Source organism: Hippopotamus amphibius, chromosome 8 (assembly GCF_030028045.1).
Source record: "Hippopotamus amphibius kiboko isolate mHipAmp2 chromosome 8, mHipAmp2.hap2, whole genome shotgun sequence".
NCBI lineage: Eukaryota > Metazoa > Chordata > Mammalia > Artiodactyla > Hippopotamidae > Hippopotamus > Hippopotamus amphibius.
In genome coordinates, this window is record NC_080193.1 from 2,393,646 (window position 1) to 2,421,243 (window position 27,598).

General features: G+C 62.8%; 1 protein-coding gene across 1 annotated transcript in view; it reads right to left on the reverse strand.

Annotated features, from left to right (window-relative positions):
* Window positions 1–20,410: 20,410 nt before the first annotated feature.
* LOC130858459 (sodium/glucose cotransporter 1-like) overlaps window positions 20,411–27,598 on the reverse strand; it is a 53,468-nt gene continuing 46,280 nt past the window's right edge. The window contains 4 exon segments of the mRNA XM_057744914.1: window positions 20,411–20,760; window positions 22,989–23,088; window positions 25,237–25,373; window positions 25,376–25,451. Coding sequence (XP_057600897.1) covers window positions 20,411–20,760; window positions 22,989–23,088; window positions 25,237–25,373; window positions 25,376–25,451 — 663 coding nt within the window.

Below are 27,598 nucleotides of genomic sequence, written 5' to 3' on the forward strand. Positions count from 1 at the left end.
CCTGGCGGCGGCGGGTGGCACCCTGGCCGTGCCTCCGCGCCCTCCTCCCCTCCGCCGGGCAGGGGCAGGGGCAGGGCGGGGGTGTGCGTGCGTGCTGTTATCACAGGGGAAATCGATGCCTGGCACGGGCCCAGTGTTTAAGGGAAATGAACAGATTTTGGCCGAGGACAAAGAGAGTTTGATTAATCAGAAATTGGATAATGGAGGCAACACTCTAATTATTTTTCTTCCCGGCATTTTATCGAGAAATATGTTCGCATAGCCTATCAGAGGTAACGCAGCGGGTGAGGGGGCGACTGCGCTGGAGGAAAGCCCAGCCCGGGGACAGAGCCGCCGCACCCAGACGCGCCGCGAGGGCCAGATGGCGGGCCGGCCGGCCGGGGCCCGGGGGGCACTCCACGGGGCCACAGGAAGCAAGAGGGGGCAGGTGGGCAGGCCAGAGGCCACACACAGTGGGACAGCTGGGGTCACGGAGGACGTGCCACGCAGGGGCGGGGGGGGGGGGGGGGCGCGAAGGCCAGATCAGCACGGAGGCGGATGACCTAAGAAAGGTCCTCCCGTGGGGACCGCTCCTCCCCCGCCCCTCCAGGACGCCAGGCTGCCCAGCCCACAGCCCTGCTGGTGGGGGAAGGACACCAGCTGGGGTCGCCAGGGCCTGCTGGAGCCACAGGGAGGGCTGCAAGTGTCAAGTCCACCAACCCTCGGTCAGGAGGGTCTTCAGGGCCCCTGCGGGTGCCTTGGAGCCTTTTTCCGTCTCCATCCCTAGTGAAGCCCGGTGAGCCGTCCTTGGCTGAGGTCAGAGCCTAGGACTCATACACCGCGGCCCTGCCCGTCCCCCCCCCACCCACTCCGTGCTGTCCCCACTCCTGCAACACCCAGAGCCACACTGGTTAGCACACTGTGGGGGGTCACCTGGTCACCGGGCTCCAGGCAGGCTTCTGGGGGCTCTGGGCCAGAGCAGAGCTGAGACTCATTCAGGGCACGGAGAGGCTGCCCCCGGCAAGAGGACGACCTGAAACTGCCGGTCGGGAGGGAGGGCGCGGGTGGGCTCGGCCAGCCCCGGCCAGCGCAGCTACATCCGGCTTCCTGCGCCCCTGCAGACGGCCACTCATCAACCACCACCACTTCCCTCTGAGCCCCCGCACGGCCTCAGAATCCTTCTCAACACTGCTGCGGGCCACCCCTCCAGAGCTGGTGCAAAAAGTAAAGACTACCTGCACCCTCGGCCCAGCCTGACCTGACGGTGAGGATGCAGGGCCCAGAGGGAAGAGGACTCACCGCATGCAAAGCGCAGGCGGGGCCGGGGCCAGGCCCCGTCTCCCGGCTCTCGGTCCAGGGCTCTTTGCTCTGCATCGAGCTCTGCTGAGCTCATCCGGGGGCACAAGGCTGTCTGGAAAGGCCCCTCGGTCACCACGTGGTCACTGGGGGCGCCGTGGTCCTCTCCCACCACCAGGATCTCCCCCCACCTTCTGAGCATGCTTCCCCATGGAGGCGACTCTAGATGCCATGACTGCAAATCCCTGGGTCTGACCAAGGCCTCACCAACTCACACCGCGTCACCGAGGGACCAGTGTCAGCCGGAGGCGTCTGACCCCCGGTGGGGGGACCTGGGCCTGTGCTGACAGCGTGAGAAGCTGGGCAGCCTTGCCTGCCTCTGGCTCTTGCGTGACCCAGTCGGGGGTGATGGGCGCCGGCCAGTGGTGTCCGCCTGCAGGTGGTTTGTCTGTCAACCTGTAGGCGCCCCTCGCAGGAGCAGAGGGCTGGGCTGCAGTCGCGGTTCCCCAACGTGGGGGCTGCAGCTGCCAGGAGGTCTGCCCACCTGCCACGTCCTGTCCCCCTTCAATAGCTGCTTCTGGGTCCCTGCTGAGGGCCAGCTGGGCTCTGGGGGCCAGATTCTCAGTGGTGATTGGCAGACAAAGGTCTCGACCTCACAGAGCTTACGTTCAGGTCCAGGAGAGAGACGGCGAACAAACACAGACCAAGGAGACAGGCAGCGGTTACCCTGGGACGTGTGCAGGGAGGAGCACAGGATCTGCGCGGGTGTGGACATGGCGCTGTTCTGGACAGAGGGCCCCTACGTGAAAACAGAATTAGGAGGCCTGAGAGCCTCCTCCTAGACACCCCAGGATGTGTGCAGACCCTGCCTGAGAGCTGCTGGCGAGAGGAAAGAGCAGCTGTGACGACCCGGTCCCCCCGTGCAAAGCACCAGTCCGTGGCCACAACCTCTGAGCCGGCCCCAGCGCCATGCTGGCCTCCGGCACGGCAGCCCTGCTAGCGAGCCCTCTTGGACCCCCGTCCCAGGGATCCCGGGGTGGAAGGAGGCAGGCTGCCTACAGGAAGGGGGGCCGCCCAGGCTGCTAAGCCCTCAGGGTCCCTGGACACCCACCTGGGGCCCGGTTTGGCCGGCCCCAACTTGGGAGCTACCCCACCTCCCTGGGTCCAAGTCTCCCCCACGGAGAAGAGAAAACCGAGGTAAAAACAGGCCCGTTCTCGGCGGACCTGACTGTGGGAGGAGAGCGTGAGCCCTGCTGCCCTCCGCAGGCACCCGCCCATGGGCCCTGGGGACACGGCACACGCGGCCGCTCCCCTCCACCGGACGCCGTGACCTGACCGCCGGCAACCACTCCTGGGGCCAGGGGCTCCTTCTGCAGCCGGGCTCTGAACGCGGCCGCACGGCCCGGAGAGGCGGGGCCGGAGGAGCCCAGGGAGGGCGTGTGCTCGTCTGTGGCTGCGGGACCGCGCGCTGGGCTCCACAGTCTGTTATCACCCCCCCCTCCCTGAAGCACGGATCTTAACAGGCTCACTCCTTAGCACTTTCTGATGGATTCTCCGGAGACATCTCTAAAAGAGAGTTATACCTTAATTTAGAAGCACATAACTCAAAACTCTGTGATGTAGCAGGTTCCTTTGGAAAAGAGATGAACTCAAGGAAGCCACTGTGTGTGAGGCCGCCTGCCACACGCACCCGCTCTGCCAACAGGCTGCCCAGCCCTCCACCATCTGGCCGTGCCTCCCGCCCAAGGGCCGGAGGCCGGGGGTCCACGGACAGAGGGGGAGAACGGCCCCTCACAGGAGGCCAGCATGAGGCTCCCGTGGGCCCACGTGCCCAACAGAGCCCAGCTGCCTATGGCAGGCAGGGGAAGGGCAGGGCAGGCACCGGCCTGGCAGCCGCCACGACCGGCCTTCCTGGGGCACACGTGGGCCCCGTGCCCGGCCTGACGCTCTGCTGTCAGTGCTGAAATGCTCACTGATCTTTAACGAGGGCCCTGCAGATGCTGTAGCCAGTCCTGCCCCCGTCGCTCGGGGCCCACGCACCCCGGGCCCGCCGCAGGGGACCCCCCCCTCCCGGGCGCGGGCCCCTGCGTCTCAGCTCAGCTCTGCGCCGTGGGGGGCCTGAGGCCCGGCTCGGCCCCTTCTGGTCCCACCCGCCCTCGATCCCCTAGTGACCTCGCCGGCCCCGCACCCCCCCCCCCGTGCAGGGACTGCAGGTCTCCAGCTCCAGCCTGGCTCTCTCCTCTGAGCCCCGCGCGGGCCCACGTCCACCTGGGGCTGACCTAACTCCCAGCTCCCCGCCTCCTGTGACACGTCTGAGGCTCCCTCCTCACCAAGGCCAGCTCCGTCCTTCCAGAGCTGTCCTTTCCGCTTCTCCATCAGCAGGTCCTCTTTAAGCGGAATCCTGCAACCGACCGCCTCTCAGGACCGCTCCTGCCCCCCCCCCCCACTGGGTCAGCAGCCCCCTTGCCATCTGCCAGGCGGGTCTTTCAAAAGCGTAATCCCACCTGACCTGCTGCACAGACACCCCCCACCCTGGGCTCCAGCCACCGGACCTCGGGGGGTAGCGTGGCTGCCGTCGGCGGACGTGCACTGGCCCCAGGGCCTCCGCACCTGCCACCCTGCCTCCCGGTGCTCTTCCCTGCTGGTCACACAACTCGCCTATCACCTTTCCAGGATGCTGTGCCCAGAGCTCCTCCACACAGAGACCTCTCCCCTCCCGCCTAAGCTCTCTTCGCAGCCCCGTCCTGCCTGGCATTCAGCTACGGGGTGTCTGTCGGCCCCCCGGGTCGGATGGAGCGCCGTGGGGGTGGGCGCGGAGTATCCTGCCCCCTGCCGTGTCCCTGCGTGGGCACGGCCCCAGCCCCGGCAGGTGCCGCTAAAGATCAGCCAAAGGGACGAACGGCGGAGCCGAGCGAACGGGTGAGGTTCCATCTCCTGGGCTCCCCCGCGAGCCCAGGGATCCAGCTGGTCCCCAGGAGTTAGTCCCCCTGAGTTCTTGCCGGGAAGCACCTCCCCCGCCAGCATGGAGGTGGGGAGGACCGTGCGCGGACAGGCAGGGCGCTGTGGCGCTGTCTGCGGTGAGGACGAGGAGGGTCGGAGAGGACGGGGCTGGGTGGGGGCGTGGGGCCAGGCCTGACCCAGGTCTTCAGCCGCCTCCACGCGGGCTCCTCCCCCCACCCCCGAGTCTGCACGAGCTGTCAGACAACTGCCCTGGGCTCCCTCCCGGGCTGCCCCTCAGTGTCGGCCCTGATGCCTCTGTCCACTTGCCTGCACCCTCCTTCCCGCCAGCCCACAGGACCGCCCCTGGGGCTGCTACCCCAGGCTTCCTTCCTGGGGGTGCAGGGCGCTAATCTGCCTCCTCCAGGGTTCCTGCAGGCCCAGCCGCGGTCGGCAGCGGGGGGAACGCCCTACAGCCACACGGAATCTTGGGTCTTCCGAAGGCCAGCGTGGGGTGGTCAGGGCTGCCTTGTCCTCACGACCAGGGAGGAAGGCACCGCACTCGGTCACCTCATGTGCGCGTGAGACAGCCACACGGCTGCATGCAGGCCGCTGGGGCCACACCCCGAGTCTGAGCCCAGCCTTCCCCACGTTCGGCCCCGCATCCCACCAGCCTCCCTGGGCAGCCTTGCCAAGTCCACCTGCTTACCAAGAAGTTCCCTGAATCGCCCTAGAAGCTCCTGAGAGCCAGACAAGGCACTTTTCCTCCTGGGACTCCCGGAGACAGAAGAGGGGAGGAGTTGGGGACAGAGTGGGGAATGCATTCCTCGTGTCCCAAATCGGGAGTCTCATGACAGGCCCCAGGAAAGGGGCCAGGCCACAGCACGGAGGGAGGCAGCTCCAACGCCCTGAGCACGGGCCGCACCCCCACGAGGGCAGGCACGCAGCCCTGCTCTCCCCGCAGCAAGCTGGGCCTCGGCCAGAAGCTGGTGTGTGGCTGGGGGGGCGGGTCAGGGAGGGGGGACACCGCACAGATGAGTGACAAACAGCCCCTTCAGAGGGAGAGTAAAAACGTCCCTGGCAGCGGGCAAGTGAGCAGATCTAGGGCAGAAGGTACACGGGTCTTGCAAGGGGGAGGGACTGTCTTATTCACCTCCTGTCTCAGAAAACCAGCATCTGGTACAACACACAAGAGCTTTAAGCCACATGCCAGTGTCTTGCCTGTCGTCCCTGAAGCATGGGGACCGCTGAAGACACACCACCGCACCGGGGCATGGCCAGGCCCTCCCTCGCCATCAGCCGCTCCACGGAGACTCCCACGTCTCCACGGTTACCGCTCACGATTGTCCCCGCCCCAAAGGGACAGAGCCACCAGCTCAGCAGCATCCTCCATGCCGGCCAGGAAGGGGCCAGGGGGTCGGCTACCCAGGACCCTGGCCCTGCCTGGAAGGGCGGGCCTAGGTTGGGAGCAGCCCTCGGGGTCTTCCCGGCTCTTCCCCAGGCCCACTCGGTCCTGGGTCACGGAGCTGCTCCTTGCACAGGTGAGGAGACTGCGGCGACCACTGAAGCAAGTGCCAGGGTCGTCTGTTTCCCCCGCGGCGCCAGCTCAGGGCAGCCTCTGCCCTTTCCCCCCTGAGCTCCTGTGCTCCCGCCAGACCCGACTGCCCGAGCGCCCTCTCTGTGCCTCTGTCCACGTTCTCCCCTCTGCCCGCAGTGCCCACCCCACTGTGCCTGTGTCCTTCAAGCTCCAGTTCAAATGTCACTTTGCCCGCAGGCGCGCTCGACCCCAGCCCCACCCGGGGCCCGCACACCCACCCTCAGGGCTGGGTTCTCTGAGCAGATGCTTCTTCCCTGTGGGCTGTCGAGTCAGTCCCGGGAGGGCAGGGCCAGTCCACTCCCACCCCAGCACCAGGCCCCGGGGGAACAAACGCTCGGTAAACATTTGCTTAATTGAATTCGGCCAAGGAGCCTCCTCCAGACCAAGCAGAAGGCGCAGGGACCCGATCCCCAGGGCAGGGAGATGACTTGGGCAGAAGGGAGCCGTCTGCCTCCCCGGACCAGCAGCCCTCCGCGCAGGCGGCTCCTGCCATCCCCAGACACGGACTCCTCGGCCTGGGCGCCGCCGCCCCATCCTCTGCTCTTGTCACAGAGAACCCCAATTCCCGGCCTCGGCGGACGCGCGGCCACCGGCGCCCGGAGAGGCTCAGCGACGCCCTGACGCCGCAGCCCCTCGGTCCCGGCAGGACACCGAGCCCCGGCGCAAGGCCCTCCCCGCAAGCCCCCGCCGCCTTTTAAGGGAAAAAAAATATCGAGCCGGGCACTCATCACCATCGCGGCCGGCCGAGGCTCGCCTCCCGCTCCGAGCGCCGCCGAGGAACCTGCGCGCCGCAGGAGCGGGGACCGCGAGGGGCGAGCCGCGCGCCCCCGGGCCCAGGCCTCCGGGGCCCCCGTCCCCGCACCGGCGCGCCCGCCGCCCCTGCCCGTCCTCCCGGGCCCGGGGAGGCGCCCCGCCCCGCCCCCGCCGGCCCTGCGCCCCGCGCGGGCGCCCCCGCCGCGCCGCCCCCACCCGGCCCGCAGCCCGGCCGCCGCGCCCCGCGCCCCCCGCGCCGGCGGGGCCCCCGGCGCAGAGGCCCGGGGTGCGGGTCCGGGGCGGGGTCCGGGCGCGGGGCCCCTCACTCACCTCCGGGCCGCCGCGCGGTGCGTGGCCGAGCTGCTCCGGCGGCGCGCGGCGCGGGGGGCGCGGGGCGGGGCGGCGAGCGCGGGCCGCGGCGCCCTGGTTCCGCACGACGCGGGGCGGCGGCGCCCGCGCGGGGACGTGACCGGGCCGCGGGCGGCGCACACGCTCCGCCGGCCGCGCTCCCTCCGCCCGCTCGCCCCCCGCGCCGCCCGCGCCGCCGCCGCCGCCGCCCGCGGGTCCGCCCGCCCCCCGCGCCGCCGGCAGGGGGCGGAGCCGCGAGCGCCGCGCGTTGCCGGGCCAACCGCGGGCGGGGAGCCGCGCGAGCGCCGGCCCGCCCCGCCGCGAGCGCCGGCCCGCCGCCCATTGGGGCGCGAGCGGCGGACGGACGCGCCCGCGGCCCAATGAGGACGGGCGGGGGCGGGGCCCCGGCTCCGCCCGCGCCGCGGTCCCGCACGCGCCGAGCCCCGGCGCCCACCCCGCTGGGAGGCCGAGCGCGGGAGCGGTGGGCGGCCCCGGCCCCGGCCCCGGCCCCGCCCGCCTTCCCCGGCCCAGATTCGAGCCCCATCTGACCTTTCCGAGCTCCGCGAGCTTGGACAGCCGATGGGCCTCTGATGGACCTGTTTGCCAAGTGGGGCTGATGGCACCTGCTTCCCCGAGTTGTCGCGACAGTCGGCGGGGACGTGTGAAAGGGCTGTGCACACCCTAGAGGTTGATGTCGGTGACGTTTTGTAGCTGTGCAAGGGGGCATCAGTCATCTCTGCTGCTCGCGCCTGCAGCGTGCGGGGGCTCTTCAGGGTCCCGGGCCATCCTGGCCACGGAAGGTTGCCTTGGAAGGGAGGGCAGGAGAGGGGCCCAGGAGCTGTCCCCCAGACCACGGAGGCGGGGGGGAGCCAGCTCCGCTGAGGCTAGGGTCCCCTGGGCGCCTTTGGGAAGCTCACAGAAGGCATCGGTGCTCAGCAGAATGCACCAAAGGGCGGTCTGCCAACTCTGCTTTCAGTTTCAGGGGGAGCCCATCTGTGGGCCTCAGAGCCAGGAGCCCCTCACTGCTGTGCGTAAAAGACCCAGGCCAGAACCAAGACACTAGTGCCACTCCCTGTCCTTTCTGGACTGTAACCTGAAGCTCTGTGCATCCCAGAGCGTCCAGGTAAATGCAGGTGCTGCCTGCTAACACTTCCCTATCCGCCTACGCCTCCACGGTCCTGTGGCCAGGATCACCCCACTCGTGGGCAGAAGCGCTGGAACCTGACCGTTGGCAGAGGGAGATGGGGTGGGGGCCCAAGCCCAGGCCTGTGATCAGAAGGCGGAGGCCGGGGACCAACGCTGCCAGCTGGACCCCGTGGCATCGCGACATCATCCCCTAACCTCTGTGGGAGTGTTTCCTCTGCTGTGAGATGGAGACCATTGCGCTACATCCCCCAGCGACGGGGCCCACCTGAGAAGGTGCTGCGTAAACACAGACGGGACTGATGCAGGCGAGGGGCATCCTGGGGCGGACCCAGACTCAACCTGGCCGGAGGTGGCCCCTGAGGGCCAGCGGAAAGTGGCCGACAGTCAGGGACTCCTTTGTGTGCGTGTTCTCTACAGCGCCAGTCGCCAGGCTGGGCCTCTGCCCAGAGGTTCACTCAGAGGCCAGTGGCCGTGGTAGCAGGAAGGTAACAGGCGCAGGCCCTGCCCTGGGGTGGAGCAGAGGGGACTGGGGGCGAAGCACAGGCCCAGCTCTGCTGCCACCACCTGTATACCCTTGGGTGAGTTATTTCACCTGGGTGAGCCTCAGTTCCTTTTTCTATCAAAAGGAGACACTAATATAACAATAGATGGTCCCTAGAGGGTGATTCCAACAGGAAGTGCGTGTTGACACATGTTCAGAGCTGGGAGAGGACAGTTGGGGGACCAGGGGGTCAGAATTGAGCTGTTTGCAGGGGCAAGCCTATATGCAGGTGTGGGAAGACCCCGCACCGCCGTCCAGGTGTGAGATGAGGGGCTGGCCGCTGCCCCCTCCTCTAACCCTGGAAGGAAGAGCTCCCCCAGCGTCAAGCAGTGACTGTAAGCCTTCAGTCAGCAAGCATTTACCGACGGCCTCCGCTGCGCTCGGCACAGTCCTCACATGTAGGCAGACCCAAGCCTGCCTGCTAACCCCCCCTGCACAGCAGTCCCCCAGTGACAGTTGTGCCAAGCCTGGAGGAGGAGGCCCACCAGGGCTCTGGGGGCCTGTGGCAGGGGGAGCAGGATGGAGATGGCCCGTGACCTGCGGTGGTAGGAAGCACGTTCTGAGGTGGGGAAGACACTGGGTGTGAGGCCTGGAACCCAGAGGACCAGGAGCTGTGCGGATGCCGCAAGGCCAGGTGGGGCAGGGCAGGGAAGAGTCACAGCGGGCTGGTGGCTCTTCTGTAGGACTGGGCACATCAGCCTAAGAATCACTGGAGAGTTTGGAGATTAGCCTTTTAAATTCGAGGAAAAAGATGGCAAGGTTTTGTTTCACATTTATTTACGGTAGGCCTGGTCCCACAGTGTGTGCTGTTCTAAATGCAGAATCAAGTGAAAATGTCAGCTAGTCAGAGAAAATAAGAAAGCGGCGAAGTCAGTCCACGAGCAGGGTGGCTGGGTGAGCTGGTGTGTCAGGGGCCGGCTGTCTGGTGGCTGCAGCCCAAGAGGAGCTGACCCTGGTGGGGGGGAAGAGGGGATGGTGGGGGCCTAGGACCGCGGCAGTGGGGGGAACACCGGAGGGAGGGTGGCGCTTGCTGAGCCCACGGAGGAGCAGCTGGAGAGGCGGAAGCGGGCAGCAGAGGTCCCAGGGCCTTGGGAGGACGATGTGGTCAGTGTGTCGTTTCTATTACGGAGCCAAGTAAGCTGAGAACAGAGAGGGGTCCCCATGAGCGAAGGCAGGCACAGCGATCGGTGGGGTCAGTGGGGGACACGTGAGGCTGAAGCTGGGCTGGTGGGTTGAGGTGGGGCGCAGTGGGGCCCGGGCGCTGAGTCCTCCCTGGCCGGGAGAACAGGACCGGAGACCACAGCTTGGATCCGAGGAAGAAGGGGAAGGGGCCCTGATGTGGAGCCCACCCAGCACCTCACCAGCCAGCAGGGACAGCTGGAGGGGAGCAGCCCCTCCACGTGACCCAACCTCAACCCCAGGAGGTTCTGTGCCAGGGGCATCCCGACCCTCGAGCCCAGCCGAGCTTGGTGGCCCATCAGTAGCCCATCCTGGCCCCGCAGCCATGCAGGAACGGGGCCTCCCCAAGCATACCCACGCCCCACACCGTTGCCCCTCTGCCCCACGGAGCCCAGCTCCCCCGGGCCTCCCTTCCTCACACCCAGAGCCCCTAGGACCTGGAAGCCCTCATCCACACGTGTCAACCTGGGCGGTCCCCAGCCGTCGTTTGCACTGGTGTCCCCACTGCCTGAGGGCGCCCCCTCCTGGCCGGCTCTTCTTCACGCCCCACCCGTCCTGCTCACGCCTGCCGGCTGGGTCTAAGCCTGTTGGGGGCCCAGTGGGTTTCTCTGATTTGTTTCTTTCTGGGGGTCTGTGCACCCCCACCCCCTCCCCCCAACTAGAACAAGCCTTTGCAGATCTGGGTTAGTTATAAATAGCCAGGCCTGCGACTCTCCTTTTAGCTGAAAAGAAGCAAAGTGAACGAGCAGAGAGGCACACCCGGCACACGTTTTATTTTTAATCTCCCTCTGTCTCAAAGTGAACCGGGTCCCGGTGCTCAGCATTTCTAGGAGCAGAGGCCCAGACGAATGCCTGGGAAAGAAAACCCAGGTGGCTGAAGGCCTGGTCTCTCCCCATCTGCTGTGTGACCTTGGGCACTCGAGTCGCCCCTCTGGGCTTTGGTTTCCTCATGAATCAGGGGAGCAGGGGAGGTGATCACCTCCAACCTCCGGCCTTGAACCCCTCCTCCCGCCCTCCCCCCAGCCTGTGCCCGTCCTGGTGCTCCCACAGAGCACCTTTCCCTGGGCTTTCCCGGGAAGCCCAGCCCCGTGTGCAAGTGAGCCCACCATCAAGCCCTGCACAAATTCCTCACCCCCTGCCTCTGCTCAGGGGGGTCCCCTGTCAGCAACCTTACCCCTCCATCAGTCAGCACAGTCCTTCTTGGAAGGTCAGATTGTCGCTCTGCCCCGTGAGCTGGGCAGTGGCCGTCTGGGTCGTGGCTGAGTGGGACTGTGGCCGGGACAGGCAGGGAGCCCGAGGGCAGGGCTGAGGGGGAGAGAGGCAGCTAGGGGACCACCGACAGGCGTTCCTGCAGGGCAGGGACTGTGTGGCTTTTGTCTCTGTATCCCCCTCCTCACCCCTCACCCTCACCCACAGGCTTGCCTGTGGCTGGAACTCAACATTGGTGGGATTTGGGAGACTCTCACTGTGCCAGGCCTGGGCGTCTGGGCACACGGTGACAGTCCCGACACAGAGCACTTTCCCATCCCTACTCAGCTGATACTGCACAACCCCCTGCCAGGTGGGCTTGTGTTAATAATGAGGAAACCAGGTTCAGAGAGGGTAAGTAACTTGCCTAAGGTCACACAGCTGGATGCGTTTATGAGTCCAACCTAGTCTTTTTTTTTTTTTTTGAAATCTGTGTGTGTTAAATCTTAAAAAGCCCAGTACTCTTGAGGCAGTGGGAAACTGCTTTTCCTATGTTGTGAGTGCCCTGAGAACAAATGGACAGAGCTCGTGGCTCCACCCAACACCCCAGCGAGAAGCTGGCCGGGGGCACTGGAGCCGCTGGACGTGCTGTCCTGCCTCTCCACCCCCTCACCCCAGGCACCTGCCATTTGATGTCCTCGGGGAGTGGGGGCGGAAGGCTGGGTGGTGTCTTCAAAGAGGAAATCCCTGGTGCTAACTGGCACTCAGAGACCTTTAGGCTAATTAACCTGTTTATTTGTCTCTCTAGAGTAAATTAGAGGGTTGAGCTGGGGAGGCGGAAGACAGAGGTGTCTGCTCTGCCGGTGGCACCTCCAGGGAAGAGGGGGCAGTGGATGGCTTCACGGCGGGCGGCCTGGGCTGCTGGGGAGGCCGGGGAGAGGCTGGGCTGTGGGGCAGTCGTGACACCTAGAGCAGCGGGGAAGGGCTGCCCTCCCTAGTGCCCACTCTGCCCCGTGGGGGCTGCTCTGCCAGCAGTTCTGGGCACTCGCAAGCACTGTTGGGGTGCTGCCTGGGCCGTCTCTGGGGTCTCTCCAGGCAGCCAGCTGTGTGCTGACTCCCCAGGCGGGAGGAGAGGCTGGAGGGAGTGAGGCAGAACCGTTCAGGTGGGAGGGGGTGAAGGGGGCTCACTGCGTCGTTTTCTCCCAGCCGTGTGTGCCGTGGGGGCGCCAGGCGCCTTTAGGGCCCTCGGCCAGAACCTGTGGATTGCCTGCCCACCGACTGTGGTTGGGGGCGCAGCTCTTTTTACGCGAGACACCGGCCTGTTCACGCTAACATCTTCCACCTCAGACCCCACGGCACGCTTCCTCCCCGTCCCCACGGCCGGCTGGGGCTCCAGCGTCACAAGGGTGTTGCGGGTGGGAGGGAGGGGAGAGGCGGGTCCCCCCGCCCGTCCCAGGCTTCCCTCTGCTGCTTGCTGGTTGCGGGGGAGGCAGGCTCCCCCGTGTGCCTGGGTCCTGCAGGGGTGGCTGCTGCTTCCCCGGCCGCCGTGTCCGGCTGGCACCTCCAGTCACAGGCAACCAAAGGCTGGACCTTTTTGGGTCCTTGTGGTTCCCACCCCACCTTGTCACCCATGGCCACATGCTGGCTGCTCAGGCTGCAGTTCGTCTTGTCAAACACCCCCCTCCTCTGGCTCCCAGCACGGGTCAGAGGGGGGGGATGGCCCACTGGCCCACCCTCAGCGCCCATTCCTGTCCCGCAGGGGCCAAGGGCATTGTCAGCAGCGGCCTGGTCCCCTCGCTGGTGTGGAAGCTGCAGAGGGAGCAGGAAGGGATCCAGGAGCTCCTCCTGGACACGCTGGCCGCCTGCCTGACGGAGGACGCCACCGAGGCGCTGGCCAGCCGCGTGGTGCCCTCCCTGAAGGAGAAGCTGCTGAGCACCAACAGCGACATCCGCAGCAGAGCCGCCCGTGCGCTTACGGCCGTCAGGTGAGGCCGGGCGCCAGGGATGGAGCGGGAAGGGCGGGCGTGGCGCCCCCCACCCCCGCTGCCCCTCGCCTGCGTGCGCCCTGGGGGAAGAGGACCCCTCCACTGGGGCGCCCGCCTGCCCAGGCCTGGGTTTCGCCCCGACAGTCCTGTCCCAGGAAGCCCGCAGTCCTGGCAAAACGAGAGGGCTGCCCCTCTCCCGTGAGGAGGGCAAGCACAGGAGGTGCGATCTGCACACTTAGACACCCTCCAAGGAAGGTGCTGGCTCCCTTCACAGGTGAGGACCTGGAGCCGCGGGCGTCTAGTCCCTAGTGACCCAGGGTCGCCCTGATCACAGTCTGAGTCCTGGCCTGGAGGCTGAGGATCACAGAGCCTCAGCGCTGCTTTAGCTGTGGCCACCTCCCTTCATTCTGCTCCGGCTCCTGGGTGGTCTGGCCGTCTGTGGCTGCAGGCCGTGCTCCCAGGTCCCCTGAGAGTGGGGGTGGGACCCACGCCTCACACCAGTGCTCCCCTGCGGCCTGGCCCGCCACCAGGGATGGTCTCAGCACAGGTCCTTTGCCCTGGTGTCCCCCTGGGGTGGTCCTGGGCCCTGTCCCCCTCCCCCTCCAAGCGCGGCCACCCAGCCGCCCCCTCTCTGGCCTAGCATCCCCCTGGAGGGCAAGAACCAGGTGTGGCAGCACGACGTCATCCCCATCCTGGTGCACCTGCTGAAGGACGAGGAGGAGGAGGTGCAGGCCAGCGCGGCTGGGGCCCTCATGTACGCCACAGTGACCACCGAAGGTGAGGCGGCCTGCTGGCTGGGGCGGCCCCTGGGCGGGCGTCAGCCCTTATGATGGGTAGGGGAGGTGGCGGTGTCACCACAGCCCCCAGCAGACAAGTACTGCCCCCCCCAGTCCCAGGCTCCTCCCTCTCCTTCCTGGGGCTTGCTCCGTCGTTCCCTCTGCTCCCTGGTTTTGGAATTCCTGCCTCTGACCCAGGCCTCTTGAGCCGAAATTCTGGGATCGATTTGTTTACCACCCATGAGTCGGTTATCCTGAGGTCCAAGCAAACACTGCAGCCCTTGCTACTGTGGTGTTTGTTTGTTTGTTTATGAATTTATTTATTGGCTGCGTTGGGTCTTGCTGCGCGCAGGCTTTCTCTAGTTGAGGTGAGCAGGAGCTACTCTTCTTTGTGGTGACGGGTTTCTCATTGCGGTGGCTTCTCTGTTGTGGAGCTCGGGCTCTAGAGCGCAGGCTTCCGTAGCTGTGGCACACGGGCTTCGTTGCTCTGTGGCATGTGGGATCTTCCTGGCCCAGGGCTCAAACCCGTGTCCCCTGCATTGGCAGGTGGATTCTTAACCACTGCGCCACCAGGGAAGTCCTCTGTGGTGTTTCTTGATCCATGTTATGTTCTCAGTGTGGAGGGGGCGAACAGGAGCGTAAGGCTACCTCCCCTACGCAGACTCCCAGCAGCCAGAAGGAAGGGCCCGGGCTGGTTTCCCCACCTGGACGCTGGGGTCCCCGCAGGACCTCTGAAAGCCGCCTGCCCTCCCCCGCGCCAGCCCCGTGCCCTGAGCTTCCTTGCTGACCCACCCAGTGCTGACTGGGCCTTTGGTTCTCCACCCGCAAAGCTGCAGACCCCCCAGAGCTGGGAGCCCCCGCCACTCCCCGGTGTGCCCTGATGGTGGAGCCTGAGACGCACCAGGGGGAGAGGTAGGAGCCTCCCGAGTCCACAGCCCCCTTCCAATCCATCGTGCGGTCAGGATGCTGACCCCAGCGCAGGGCGCCCTGTGAGCACGCATCTCGCGGGGGCGTCCTCAGCACAGGGTCTTACCTGGGCTTCCTGTGGGGGTGCTTGGTGGGCCCCGGGGCCCTCGGGGCAGGGGGTGTGGGAGGGCCCGGGCAACGTGGGGACTTGGGGAGGCGAGGCCCTCTTCCCTGCGCTGGCACTGCAGTGCGAGGCCCTGAGCCCCCGCCACAGCCCAGGCCCCGTGCTGGGCCCGGACGGCGCAGCCTCCCCTGCCTGAGGCTGGTGGGGTGGGCAGAGGGCGGAGGGACCTGGGGGACGGTGGGCACAGCACAGGGGCAGAGCTTCCTCTGGGAGAGGAGCTAGCAGGGCAGCAAAGAGCAAAGTGCCCGACGCGGGGGGGGGGGGGGGGGGGGGGGGGGGGGCGGGGCGGCCGCGGGGCATTTCAGCGGGCGGGGGTGTGGGCTGCGGAGGGTTAAGGAGGGACTTAACCCCTAAAGGGGCTCCTTTCCCATCCGACTGGGTTTTAACTTCCCAAAGACCCTTCGGGCTGCCTTGAAGGACTGGGTTGGTTGGTGGGCTTGTGGGGCGCAGGCTGGGGGCATGGAGGGTGTGGGGCCTGTGTGCGGAGAGCCGGGGTGGGGGGGCCGAGGGAGGTGGGCAGGGGCCCCCCAGGAACGCCTGGCACTGGTGGCCCACCCGCAGGGAAGTACGCGGCCCTGGACTCGGAGGCCATCCGCCCACTGCTGCAGCTGACGCGCTCCACCCTGAGCAAGGCGCGCCTCGACGCCGTCCAGGCCCTCACCATGCTGGCCGAGGCCCCCGAGGGCCGCAAGCTCCTGCAGTCCCAGGTGGCCACCTTCCGGGCCCTGGAGGGGGACGCCAGCGCGGCCGTGAGGCAGGCGGCCCAGACTGCCATCAAAGTCATTGAGTGGAAGCCCTGAGCCTCGCACCGGCCCCAGCTGGTGACTCCACGCCTGAATAAACGTGCTAAATCGCTTTCTCCTGGTCTGAATGGCCCCTGAGGTTTCTGGGGCAGGTCACGTCTCTCCTCCCTCCTGCCAAAGGGAAGGCACCTGGCCTAGAAGGACCAGGTCACAGGCTGAACCCAGGGCCCAGGGCCGGTACGAGGCATCCCTGCTCTCTGCTGTGGTCGAGTTCCCTGGGAATGTAGAGAGCTGGGCCAAGCCTCTAGGGATGACGTGGGGGCAGAGAGCTGGGTTGGAGAAGGAACAGCCGGACCAGGCACCACCTGAGCCGGACGCTCGCGTGAATAGGCCCCTGGGGTGTGGCTGGGTGCGACCCTGCTCACCAGGTCCGCTCCCTTTCCCGCATGAGGCGACAGGAAGGCAGGTCACAGGTGCCACCCTATGTGGGCTCTTGCTGGAGGAGGGTGAGTTGTAAGAGGCCCCCCTACCCTCACCCCAGGGATGAGAGCTCAGAAAAGGGTAGCTCCTTCAGGTCTTCCCCCTGGACAGCTGTTTTCCAAAGCCAAGTCACGGAGGCCGACCTCCCCCCAGCCCACCCCCTGCTGTCTGCCGGGCCCCCCTCTGCAGTGAAACTGCCTCAGGAGGTTGGAGAGTCCATGGGGGATGGAGGGGAAGAAGCCAGGCTGTAGGGGGAGGAGGCATGGGGACCCCTTGACCCTCCCGACCCACCCTGTCCAGTGGCCTGGCAGGGCTCTGACCTCTGTTGGAGAAGCTGCAGGAGCAGCTCAGCCTCAGGGCTGGACGCGTCTGTCTGGGCTCAGCTGGAGCCTTAACCTCCCTGATGAGCTTTCCGAGGCTCCCTGCCTCACGCCAGGTCCCCCTCGTTACATCACCAACCAGGAGCCACGCTTCTTGTGGGAACAGAACCTCCCACAATAGACGCTACCCGCACAGCTAGAATCCCCAGGTGAGTGCCTTCTTGCAGTCCTTCCAGTGACCGGGGCCTTCACTTTCCTGGAAGAAACACAGAGATGTCTGCATCCCTGGGATTCCAGGATTAGCCCAAGCAGGCCCTCCTGTTCTGGGAGGGACTGGCTGCCGGGCCCAGCTGGGGTTTCAGGTTAAATCTCATTCTCAAAAATAGCCCCATAAGAGGAAACCTTTCCTCCTTCAGGAAAACAGGTGCTTGAGGGGCTCATGTCCCCATCCCGCCTCAACCACGGTGTGCTGGCTCCACCCCTACCACCTCCCAGGGCTCTGGCCTCCTTACTGCCAAGACCCGTGCTCCTTGCGCTTGGCCCGCACAGTAACCCAGGCACCAGTGTGCCCTTCCTGTGGTGGCTGTCCTGGTCCTCCTCCCAGGGCCCTGGATGCGCCCTCTTAGTCTCCTCCGTAGAAAAAACCCTCTTTCTTAACCTGCCAGCTCTGTTCTGCTCTCCCGCACAGCCTTGTCTGCCCGACTTGGGCTTCCGCTACCAGGCTCCCTTCTTAGCTAGGCTGGCCCATTGTCTTCTCTCCCCTCAGTCTGAGGCTCTAGCGCCAGCCTCTCTCCTGTGTTCTGGACCCTTCCATCCAACTTAACACCTACCCTTAAATGTCTCCAGGCAAGAATTAATACCAATCCTTCACAAACTAATTTAAAAAAATAGGAGAGGACGGGACACTTTCTAACTCATTCCTTGAAGCTAATATTACCCTGATACCCAAACCAAAGACTTCATAAAGAAAGAAAATTGTAAACCAATATCCTCTATGAATACAGACACAAGAGGGACTTCCCTGGTGGTGCAGTGGTTAAGAATTCACCTGTCAATTCAGGGGACATGGGTTCGATCCCTGGGCCAGGAAGATCCCACATGCTGCGGAGCAACTAAGCCCGTGTGCCACAACTACTGAGCCTGTGCTCTACAGCTGCAAATACTGAAGCCTGTGCACCTACAGCCTGTGCTCTGCAACAAGAGAAGCCATTGCAATGAGAAGCCTGTGCACCACAACAAAGAGTAGCCCCTGCTCTCCATAACTAGAGAGAGCCTGCATGCAGAATCAAAGACCCAACACAGCCAATAAATAAGTAAATAAATAAATTAAAAAAAATATATAGACACAAAAGCTCAACAAAATATTAGCAAACCAAATCCAGCCACATGAGAAAAGCATATACACCAGGACCAACCAGGATTTATCCCAGGAACACAAGGTTGGTTTAACATGTGAAAATGAATCAATGCAACATGTAAATAGAATACAGAACAGAAACCACATGATCATCTTCATAGATGCAAAAAAAAAAGCATCTGACAAAATCCAACACCCATTCATTAAAAAAACCCAAAACTAAAACAAAATCAAAAGCTCAGCAAAATAGGAACAGAGCAGAATTTCCTCAATATGATAACATCTGCAAAAACTCACCACTGATACCATACTCAACAGTGAGGAGACTGGATGCCTTCCCTCTAAGATCATGAAAAAGACAAGGACATCTGCTCTCACTACTTCTACTTGATGTTGTACTGGAGGTTCTAGCCAGGGCAGCTTAGGCAAGAAAGTGAAATAAAAGGCATCCAGGTTGGAGAGGAAGAAATAAGCTATCTCTACTCACGGACCACATGATTTTATACATGAAAAATCTCAAGCAATACACTTAAAAAATATTATAACTAATAAATGAGTTCAGCACAGTTGCAGGATCCAAGATCAATATACAAAAACTGTTTTTCTGTACATGAGCAATGAACAATCTGAAAATGCAATTAAGAAACGGGGTAGGGGACTAAGAGGTAGAAACTCACGTATAAAACAAATAAGCTACAAGGATATACTGTACAACACGGGAAACATAACCAATATTTTATAGTAACTATACATGGAATATGACCTTTAAAAATTGAGTTACCATGTTGTACACTATGTTGTAACTTGTATAATAGTGTACATCAACTATATCTCCATTAAAAAAAATCTTATAATAGCATCAAAAAGAATAAAATACCCAGGAATCAATTTAACAAAGGAAGTGCAAAACTTGAGTGCTGAGAACAAAACATTGCTGTAAGAAATGCAAGAGGACCTAAATAAACAGAAGGACATCCCATGTTCACGGATCAGAAGACTGAGCATCGTCAAGATGGCAAGAAGCATCTTCCTGCAGCTCAGACCCCACGTGTCCCGGGCGGGGCTCCTCATCCCCGCCCCCGCCCCCCACGCCCGCTCTCTTCCAGTGTGGCCTGTCTTTGGAGTTGGTGCCAGAGAGTCGCTCCTGGGCCCCCCTCCAGAAGTCTAGTCACCCGAGTCCTGTTACTTCTCATTGCTGGCTTCTCTTGATGCCGTTCCCTTCTCTTTTTTGCTAACTTGCCTGAATCCCTCTAACAGCCTCCTGGTGGGTGTTCCTGCAGCCCTCTCATCTTTCCAACAGCAGCCAGCAAATCTGACCCTACACCTTCCTGGCTAAAGCTCCTGGGGACTCAGGATCCCGGGGCATCTGAGGCCTGCAGGTTCCCCCCGCCTCCCATGGTTCTGCACTCAGGCCTCCTCACACCCCTGCCTCACCCTGCCTTCCCACAAGCGGTCCCTCTGTTATCCAGCTTGCCGACCTCCCGCTTCAGTCACGGAGGCCTCGTCCCTGCGGCGCTCCTGCCGTGTGCATGTGCGCAGAGACCCGTGTACTCGGCCCCCTGGCTGAGCTGGGTCTCCTCCTCTGTGCCAGGTGGTTGATTCCGGTGCTTCCACACGGCGCGGTTCCGAGGCTAGGATGTGACGATAAGCAGGCAGGGGCACAGCGGGCCACACTAGTGCCGGCCATCACCGCCAGCGTCTCCTCGTCTGCTTCCCCGGACCACGAGCTCTGTCCAGGACCACTGCCTAGTAGCACTGGCACAGAGCAGGCACTCAGAACTGTCAGCTGAAGGACTAAACTAGCGACGGGGGACTGGTTCCCGCCGCACCTCCAGAGCGTGAATGTCGCAGTGCTGGGTGGGCTTCCCTCAAATCACTTCAAGGCATCTGAAACTTTTTCTAAAGACTGAAATCATTTATTTTGGCCTGAGAAGAGGAAGGGGTGGCTTAGGGAGCCCCTCCAGACACACAGCCCAGGAGTGGCCTCTACGTGAGGGCTAAAGGGGATCCAGCCCCTGGGCCCAACTCCCAGTAGCAGGCAGACTGGGAGGGGCTAGGAAGCGCTCGGCAAAGAGGGACGCTTCCTCTCCACCTGTCCTCCAGGGGTGCAGCCAGACAGAGCTGGGCCACACGGAGGCCTGGTCCTCGGGCAGAGACGGCCTCAGCCCCCCCACCATTCCAGGCAGGAGCCAGTGTTCCCGTCCACGGCAGCCTTGGCGCCAGCGGGCCTGTGTGGTCGTTGGCAGTGGGCACAGCCCCTCGTGGGGGGACCCCCGGTGCAAGGAGAGGTATCTTTGCCAGCAGTCAACCTCTAGAGAGCAGGAGAGAACACAGCAAACGGAGGTGGGTATAGGAAGGAAATGGTGACAGTAAACACAGGCAAACCCCCAACACACCTAGAGATGAAAGGCCAAAATTAAATTTAAAGTGAGAGCCAGCGTCTGTGCAGCCGAGCCATCTGGAGAGAGCGGTGCGGCGCAGCGAGGACAGACGTGCTCGGCGGCAGTCTCCGCCCTCGCCAGTGGGCTCTGCCGCCTGTGGGCCCGCAGCCCCGACACGCAGGGCACGTTTGCGTCGGTGTGATCCTTGGTCCACGTCCGCGGGCCTCCCTGTAGGACACGCTCCCTCCCCTCGACGACGAGGGTGTCTGCGAGAGGCAGCGGCCGCCTGCTCCCCGGACGCCCCGCCCTGCTGCCTAGGAGAAGTAGACGTGGCAGAGCGCTGTCAGCAACACCAAGAGGAGCCCGCAGACGGTGGGCACTTCCCTCCAGGAGGGCGTCTCCGGCGTGTCACGGAGCTTCGTCCCTTTCAGCACGTCACGCTTGTCTGTCCCTTCTGATGTGTCCCTGTACTGTGTCTCTTCAGACGTGGCACCGTGCCTTGTCCCTTCAGATGTGTCTCTGTGCTGCGTCCCTTCTGTGTCACCACGCTCCATCTTCTGCACGACTGCCTCTTCTGGGGCAAGTTTGGGGCCTGGCAGCGGCTCCAGGCCACAGAACATGTCCCAGGCCTTCTGGAGGCAGCTCCTGGCCTCCTCGAATACGTCTAGAACAGAGGGAACAGGCACAGGTCAGGAGGCCAGGGGGCCAGCACACAGGAGGGGGTCTTTTTAGGGGCTCACATCTCAGTGATGAGTCCACAGGAAGCCCCACAGACTGGCTCTGACGTGGAGAACAATCCCTGGCCACTGCGCAGAGCACTACCGCCAGCCTCAGAGACATGCGGGGGTGGGGGGCCTGGGCCCTGCTTGCCTTCCACAGGCAGAGCCTTCAGCGGGCCCGGAACCCGGGCTGTCACTGGGGGACACAGCTCTGCAGGTCTGAGGCAAGTGGCTGCTTCTCTGAGGATGGAAGCAGCCCCAGTTGCTCTGAGCTCCTCAGCAGCCTAGGGGGCGTGTCTTCTCCAGGCAGGTGCCGGTCTCACGGCCTGGCCCAAAGTAAGGCCCTCTGGGCCCTTGAAAGGAGAATCACTGGTGTTTTCTCCGGGAATGGGAGAAAGCCTAGGGATTACGGGCACATTTCCATTCATATCTCTGGGCCAAATCTGTGAAACGCCTCACTCTGGGGCTTAAATGTCCCTGCGGTGTCCGGCAGTGCAGCCCACGCCGGCCGCTCCCGGGCTGGCTCAGGCGCGGGTCAGCACCACGGCCAGCTCCACACACACGTGGGCCCAGCCGGTCTGGGAACAGATCCCTCCTTGATGACAAGACAAGCACATCTCCCTCGGAGCAGTGTGCGCTGTGACCTGTTCCGCGTCTCATCCCCTTGGGCAGCTGCCATGTCAGCTGTGTGCCAAGGCTGGGGCAGCACCAGGGATGACGGGCACCGTCAGCCAGTGACGGAGGCTCCTGTGTTACAGGGGAGGTGCTGCCGCCAGAGGACCCCAGAGATGCAGTGCTGCGGTGCTGAGAGGTCCTGAGCAGCACACGCTGGCCCGGTCTGTCAGACGCCCAGGTCAGAACACCATCACGCAGCTGCCAGGCCCAAACAGGCTGCTGTACCTCAACGGCGACGGATCATGTGACCACAGCCCAAGGGCTATACGACGGGAGGTGGGACAGACCAGTGGCCAAGAGCACACGCTTTGGAGTCAGAGTGCCTGCGTTCAAATCCCAGCTCCACCACTGCCTGGTTATCTATGGGTCCCAGGGCAGATTCCTTAACTGGTGCCTCAGTCTCGCCATCTCTGAAATGGGGATAATAATTGCAGCTGTCACACACAGGCACGCTTCCCACAGTGCCTGGCACGTCCCAAGTGGCAACAAATGTGAGCCACTGTCCTCACGGCATCCACCCCCGACTGCGGACGGGGGAGAAGAGGAGCTGGGAGGTGCCCCCGGAACAAGCCCCAGCACACATGGCCCCCAAGGGGCAGCTCCTCCGTCCCTGAGGGAGAGCAATCCCGGGAGCCCTGCACCCTCCAGGGCCCGGGGCAGCCTGGCCCAGGGGAGGCCACTCCCCTGCCCTGCAGGTGTCAGGAGAGGGTCCCAGGCCCCCTCGGGCTCTGAAGGTCCCTGGCAGGAGTGGAGAGGGGGCCCCAGAGTGCTGCCTCCCTCCAGGCAGGCCTTCCTTCCCTCCCTCCCCCAAACTCACAGCCCGCCCCTCCCCCCGCCCCAGACGCATCACTAATCTCGTTAGGCCTTTATCCCTGTTTGCGTCAGGGCCTCGAGGTGCAGCTCGCCCTCCCTGTGGCCCCCACACTCTGACCCCACCTGCTGAGAGCTCTCCCCTGGGCCTTCTGCAGCCTCTCTGGAACACTCCCTTTCTTTGTGCTTGGCCTGAGATCCAGCTGTCCTCAGCCGTGTCCCCTGGCGCCCTCCTGGGTGGGGCGGCTCCCCCCTCCTTGCAGAGGCTTCTGCCCGCTTCCCAGAAGCCCTCTGGGTCTGAATCCCTGGGTGAGGCTCCAGGACCCAGTGTCCCTCCCCGACCCCCAGAGCCTCCTCCCCTCCTGCTGAGGCACTACGTGATCTGTGTGGCTCCCTCCCACCCCGACTGAAACGCTCCCAGATCACCAGACACTTGCATTTCTCTGCCCCTCAAGGACCTTCCCTTCTCCCCCAGCACCTGCCGATGCCTCCCACCTGGATCTCTCCAGCCTGGACCACCACACGGATGTCTGAGAAGCATCTCACCCTCGACAAACACCCCCAAGGCATCTTTGGGAAAATGAAAGATGGGGCCTCTGCCTGGAGGCATTTCTGGGAGTGGAGGCAGCAGGGCTTGGGGCAGGGAACAGCACAGGCCCCTCCCCTGGCTTTGGATCTTCCTTCTCACCTGGCTGTGCCTGGGCTGCGGGGCTCTTCTCTTGTGTGTCTTCGTCCAGATCGACCCGTTCTTCTCGGCTGTTCCATAAACTCCAACAGAGACGGTGGAGCTGCGGGGAAAGCAGGGGCATGTGATCACCCAGGGCCCTGTCACACAGGCCTTACGATGGCATGGCTGGCAGCTGGGCACCGGGGTCTCAAGGGATGGAAAAGTGATGTGGTCATTAGACTCCAACAAGGGACGGAAGGAATGCGGGGTGGGGAAAGCATGGCGCCTGGGAGCCCTGGATTTCAGTGCTGCCTCTGGTCCCACGTGGTTGTGCGGCTGTGCAAAGGTGGCCTCAGGGTCCTGGGCTAGACAGTAGGGGCAGGAGGCAGCACGCTCAGGGCTCCTGCTGGTGACTGAGGGTCCAGGAAGCTGTGCCCTTCAGGGCGGGAGGAGCTGCCCATCACGCCGGTCTGATGCTGCTGGTGGACGGGCGCAGGGCAGACAGGGAGCTGCTTTCCTCACAGAAGCCGCCTGTGGGCTGCCAGAGAGGAGCACGCGCGCGGCCTAGAGGAGGCCTGACCTGGCTCCCCTGGGCCACCTGGACGACCTGGCCCCTGGCCGAGCTTAGCCGCTCAAGCTCAGCAAGGCATTTGCAGATGCTGAAGGGGACCATCTCTTCCAGAAAACACATGCAGAAACTTTGGGAATTAACAAAATCCAGCCAATTGTTGTTACTTTTTTTTTTTTTTTTAAAGGGCTGGGGTCAGCAGAAGCACAACTAAGCGACCATTTCCACCAAGTCCCTCCCAGAGCAGGTTTTCATCTATTACACCGGCTTCCGCATGTTTGAATCTCAGCTCCACGCCCCCTCCCACTCCCCCAGACACGGCAGGGATGTGCCTGAGCAGCCCCTCCAAGCCTGCCTCTCGGACTAAGATGTCAGGGATGAACCTTCTGCCGTGTCAGTGACAGAGACTGGGTTTAGCCCCGAGTTGCTTCCTCATGAGGCCATATGTCCGCACCTGCCTTCCCAATTACACGATGAGCCCCGTGGCCCAGGCCGCTGGGCAGGAAGGACCTGGGCTCACATGTGGTCCTGCCTCTCCCGGCAGTGCCCCGTGTGCAGCACAGACACTGACCTGAAAACACGGCTTCCCCTTCGCCTCCCTCCCCTCCTCTCCAGAGCACCTGCGCTGCTGGGCAGCAAAAACACTCAAGCGCGTGGCTGCCTGATAAGTGGGCAAGACCAAAAAGTTGAAAATAAAAGAGCAGCAGAAAAGACGTCAGACGAGCTGACTGTGAAGACCCTGAGCATCAGGAGCTCGGGCCCAGCACCCACAGCTTCTCTGCGTGCCAGGAGCAGAGCAGGGGGTGTGCAGTGGGCGAGCTGTTCCCGGCACTCCTGGCCGTCCTCCCACTTGCTCCATCCCAACCCCACGGGCTCTGTGTGCGAGAGAGGAATGGATCAAATGGAAGTACTGAGCAGAAAGGTGGCCAGAGGGGAGGTGGTCTTCCAAGTTCCCAGCTCTCACCCAGACCCCAGGGCACACGGGTCTCACAGGCCCGCCTCCCTTCTGAGCTCCTCTGGCCCTCACCTCGGACACCCAGGACCCTCCCTGCTGCTCTCTGGCTCAGCCAAGCCCCTGCCCTGCTAAGCCTACTGGCCACGCCCATGCGGGTGACGCCATGGGGTCTGGTCAAGCTCAGTCCTGCTGCTGGCTAGTTTTGGCGTCATGGACAAGTGACTTGACTTCTCTGAGCCCAGGCTTTTTATATTCCAACTGGGGTGACTGACCCCTGACTCCTGGGCGCGGGGAAGTGGCCGGGCAAGGAGAATGAGGTGTGCCTGGCCGAGGGCCACAGCACTGCCAGCATGACTGTCCCCCCTCCTGCTGGCTTCATCCCCTCTGGGTGGGCGACAGCTGGGACTGCCCTGATTACATTAATTCACACTGAGTTTAGTGACCTTAGCGTTTCAAGGAAATGTTGAATTTTAAAAGCCACACTTCTCATTCTTAGCGAATACTTAATTGGAGGATTGTTGGAAAGCTTTTTAGGTTTTGTGTTTAAGGTAAGTTAAAAACAAGAAATAGGCAACGTTATACGCCTATTTCTGACCTGTCCGTCACCCTCGATCCCTAGCCCTCCTGCTTTCAAAAAGAAGGCAGGAACTCAGCCACGTTTCTCCAAAGCTGGCGGAGCCACCTTGCTGCTCTCAGGGACGCTGGGACTGTGGTTGACCCCGGAGCACCCTCATGGCAGCACGTACGTGTTTATCCGGAATCGGGTCTGTGAGCAAGGAGATCCCCAGGACGGTTAAAAGACTGATGGTGAAGAGGATGATGGCGAAGTAGAGGTGGCGCACGCCACAGATGATCCGAGGGCACCTGCTGTGTGTCGAGCAGCCCCACGAGCGTAGGCACACTCGGGTACCACGCGGCAGGAGCCACTCAGCAGTCCACCCGTCAGCCCCCAGAAGGCACCCTGCCAAAGGAAGAGCTCCGAGAGGCGCCTGCGAGGGAGACGGGGTGAGACCAGCTTCACCTCCTGACCAGTCCGGTGCTAAAGCTAAACGCAGCATAACAAGGGCTTCACACGCCTTGCAGACGCAGAGTCTCAGCACTGTGAGGAGACGACGCCTTCCTGGGCTGAACAAAGACCTGAGACACATGCACACTCTTTTAGATCAGTCAGACAACGTAGGAAATACTCGAGACACTTTTAAGTTAGACGATGAAGACGGATCTCAAACATAATGTGTCCAAAAAGACCTCAGTCTTGCTGTTGCTGTAGGGACACCCCCAACTCCCTGGCTGCTCAGGCGGACACCCCAGGAGACATCCTTGCTCCTTCCCTTTCGTCCTACCCAACCACCCATCCGTCAGCAAATCGTCCTACCGCCTCCACAGCGACTGCCTCCATCCTGATCCAGCACCTTCTCTCACACAGGCGGACTCCCTAACTGGTCTCCCGCTCGCCCGCCGTCCGAGACGCTGGAGTGATCTCTTCAAAGCACGGATCAGGGAATGCCCTGCCTCACTGAAGCCCTCTGCGGCTTCTTGTGGCCACCCCCAGAAGCAAGTCGCACCTGCGCGAGCTAACCTCACCTGGCTCCGCCCTCTTCCCTGGGTGGTCCACTCCAGCCGCTAAGCACGCCCTCTTCCTGCGTGTCAGGCCTGCCCACTGTGCTCTCAGCTGGGCCTTTGCACTTGCTCTGCTTTCTGCTTCGGTCTCTCCCTAGGTCTTGGTGTTTCTGGCTAATCCTTCAGGATTCAGGTTCAAGGTCACTTTCTTAGGAGAAATCTCCCACTACCTTGGCTAATGTCCTTGTGCCCCCACCCCCTGCACCCCCAGCACCTGCCCTGCTAACCTCCATGATCCTTCTTTACTTTTAAACAGCGCTACACCACTCTCAGAAATCTTATCTGCTCGTTGAGTATCATCTGTCTCCTCCAATTGGACAGTCCACTCTTGGTGCTGGGGCTGCATCTGAAGCCTGTCTCAGGTGCAGCTGGATGTTGGAGGAGGTAGAAGATACAGTACGTGGGAAGCATCTTGGAGAAAGAGCTGAAACCAAAGGCCAGGTGGACAGTCCACAGGACCTATTTATTGAAGCAGACATGCAGAAAAGGGAAGATCTAGAAACAGATGGGCAACAGAAGTCCATGAGGGTGGAAGAGAGGGCCTGGAGATGTTCTCTGGGTCAAGGAAGGAACTCACAATATGCTGTAACCTTGGACCAGCCGGAGAGCCACTGACAAAATCGCCAGCTTCCCTTGGTGATAGGCCCCAGTACCCCAAGGGTGGTGTCACAGCCGGGAGGCAGGTTCTCCTGACAGCCTGCTCCCTTGCCCATGCCCCTCCCCAGAGAGCACAGAGAAGAGCATCTCCAGAGCCCAGCAGCCCCCCACCCCCACCCCATTCTCAGTGCTGCGCTGAGTCCTGGTGAGCTGGGCAGAGCAAGAAGCACTAGCAGATTGGTCTGGAGGACTGAACACCTGACATGAGCCTGCAGGAAGCATCAGCCGGATAGGGGTGGACAAAGATATTCGCAGCAAAGCAAGGAGTCCGCGGGAATGCAGAGGGGCCAGGAAAGGCAGGAGACAGGCAGCCAGCACTGCAAGTGGCTAGCAGTGGCTGGGGCCCAGGGGCTGTGTGCAGAGGGCGGGGCCGAGAGGTGGGCCGGAGCCCGGCCAGGGAGGCGCCACGCTCGGGGACTCGCGTGAGGCCAGCTGCTCAGTGCTGTCAGGAGAAACAGGTCGCGATCTGACTCAAAGAACGAATGAAAATATTCTGGCAAACTGTGCTTTCAGTCCTACCGATGAAATGATCAAACCGTGAATTGGGATCTTTATTTGGTCTTGGCGTGGCTGGGGGAGACGGTCTTCATGTAGGGAGGTGGTAGGAGCCCACGCGTGAACCTCTCCCTGTGAACGTGAAGCCTCTGAGCAGGGAACATCCACGTGCAGAGGCAACACAAGAGTACCTTCCTGCGGCTACATAAGCATGCAGGAGGAGCCCACACCCTGCGCCACCCCACGGCATGGCCCAAAGGGAGGAAAACAAACCAAAGCTTGCCTTTCCCCTGCATGTGTGAGGGAGCTTGGACCAAAGCTGCCCAGGAGGAAATC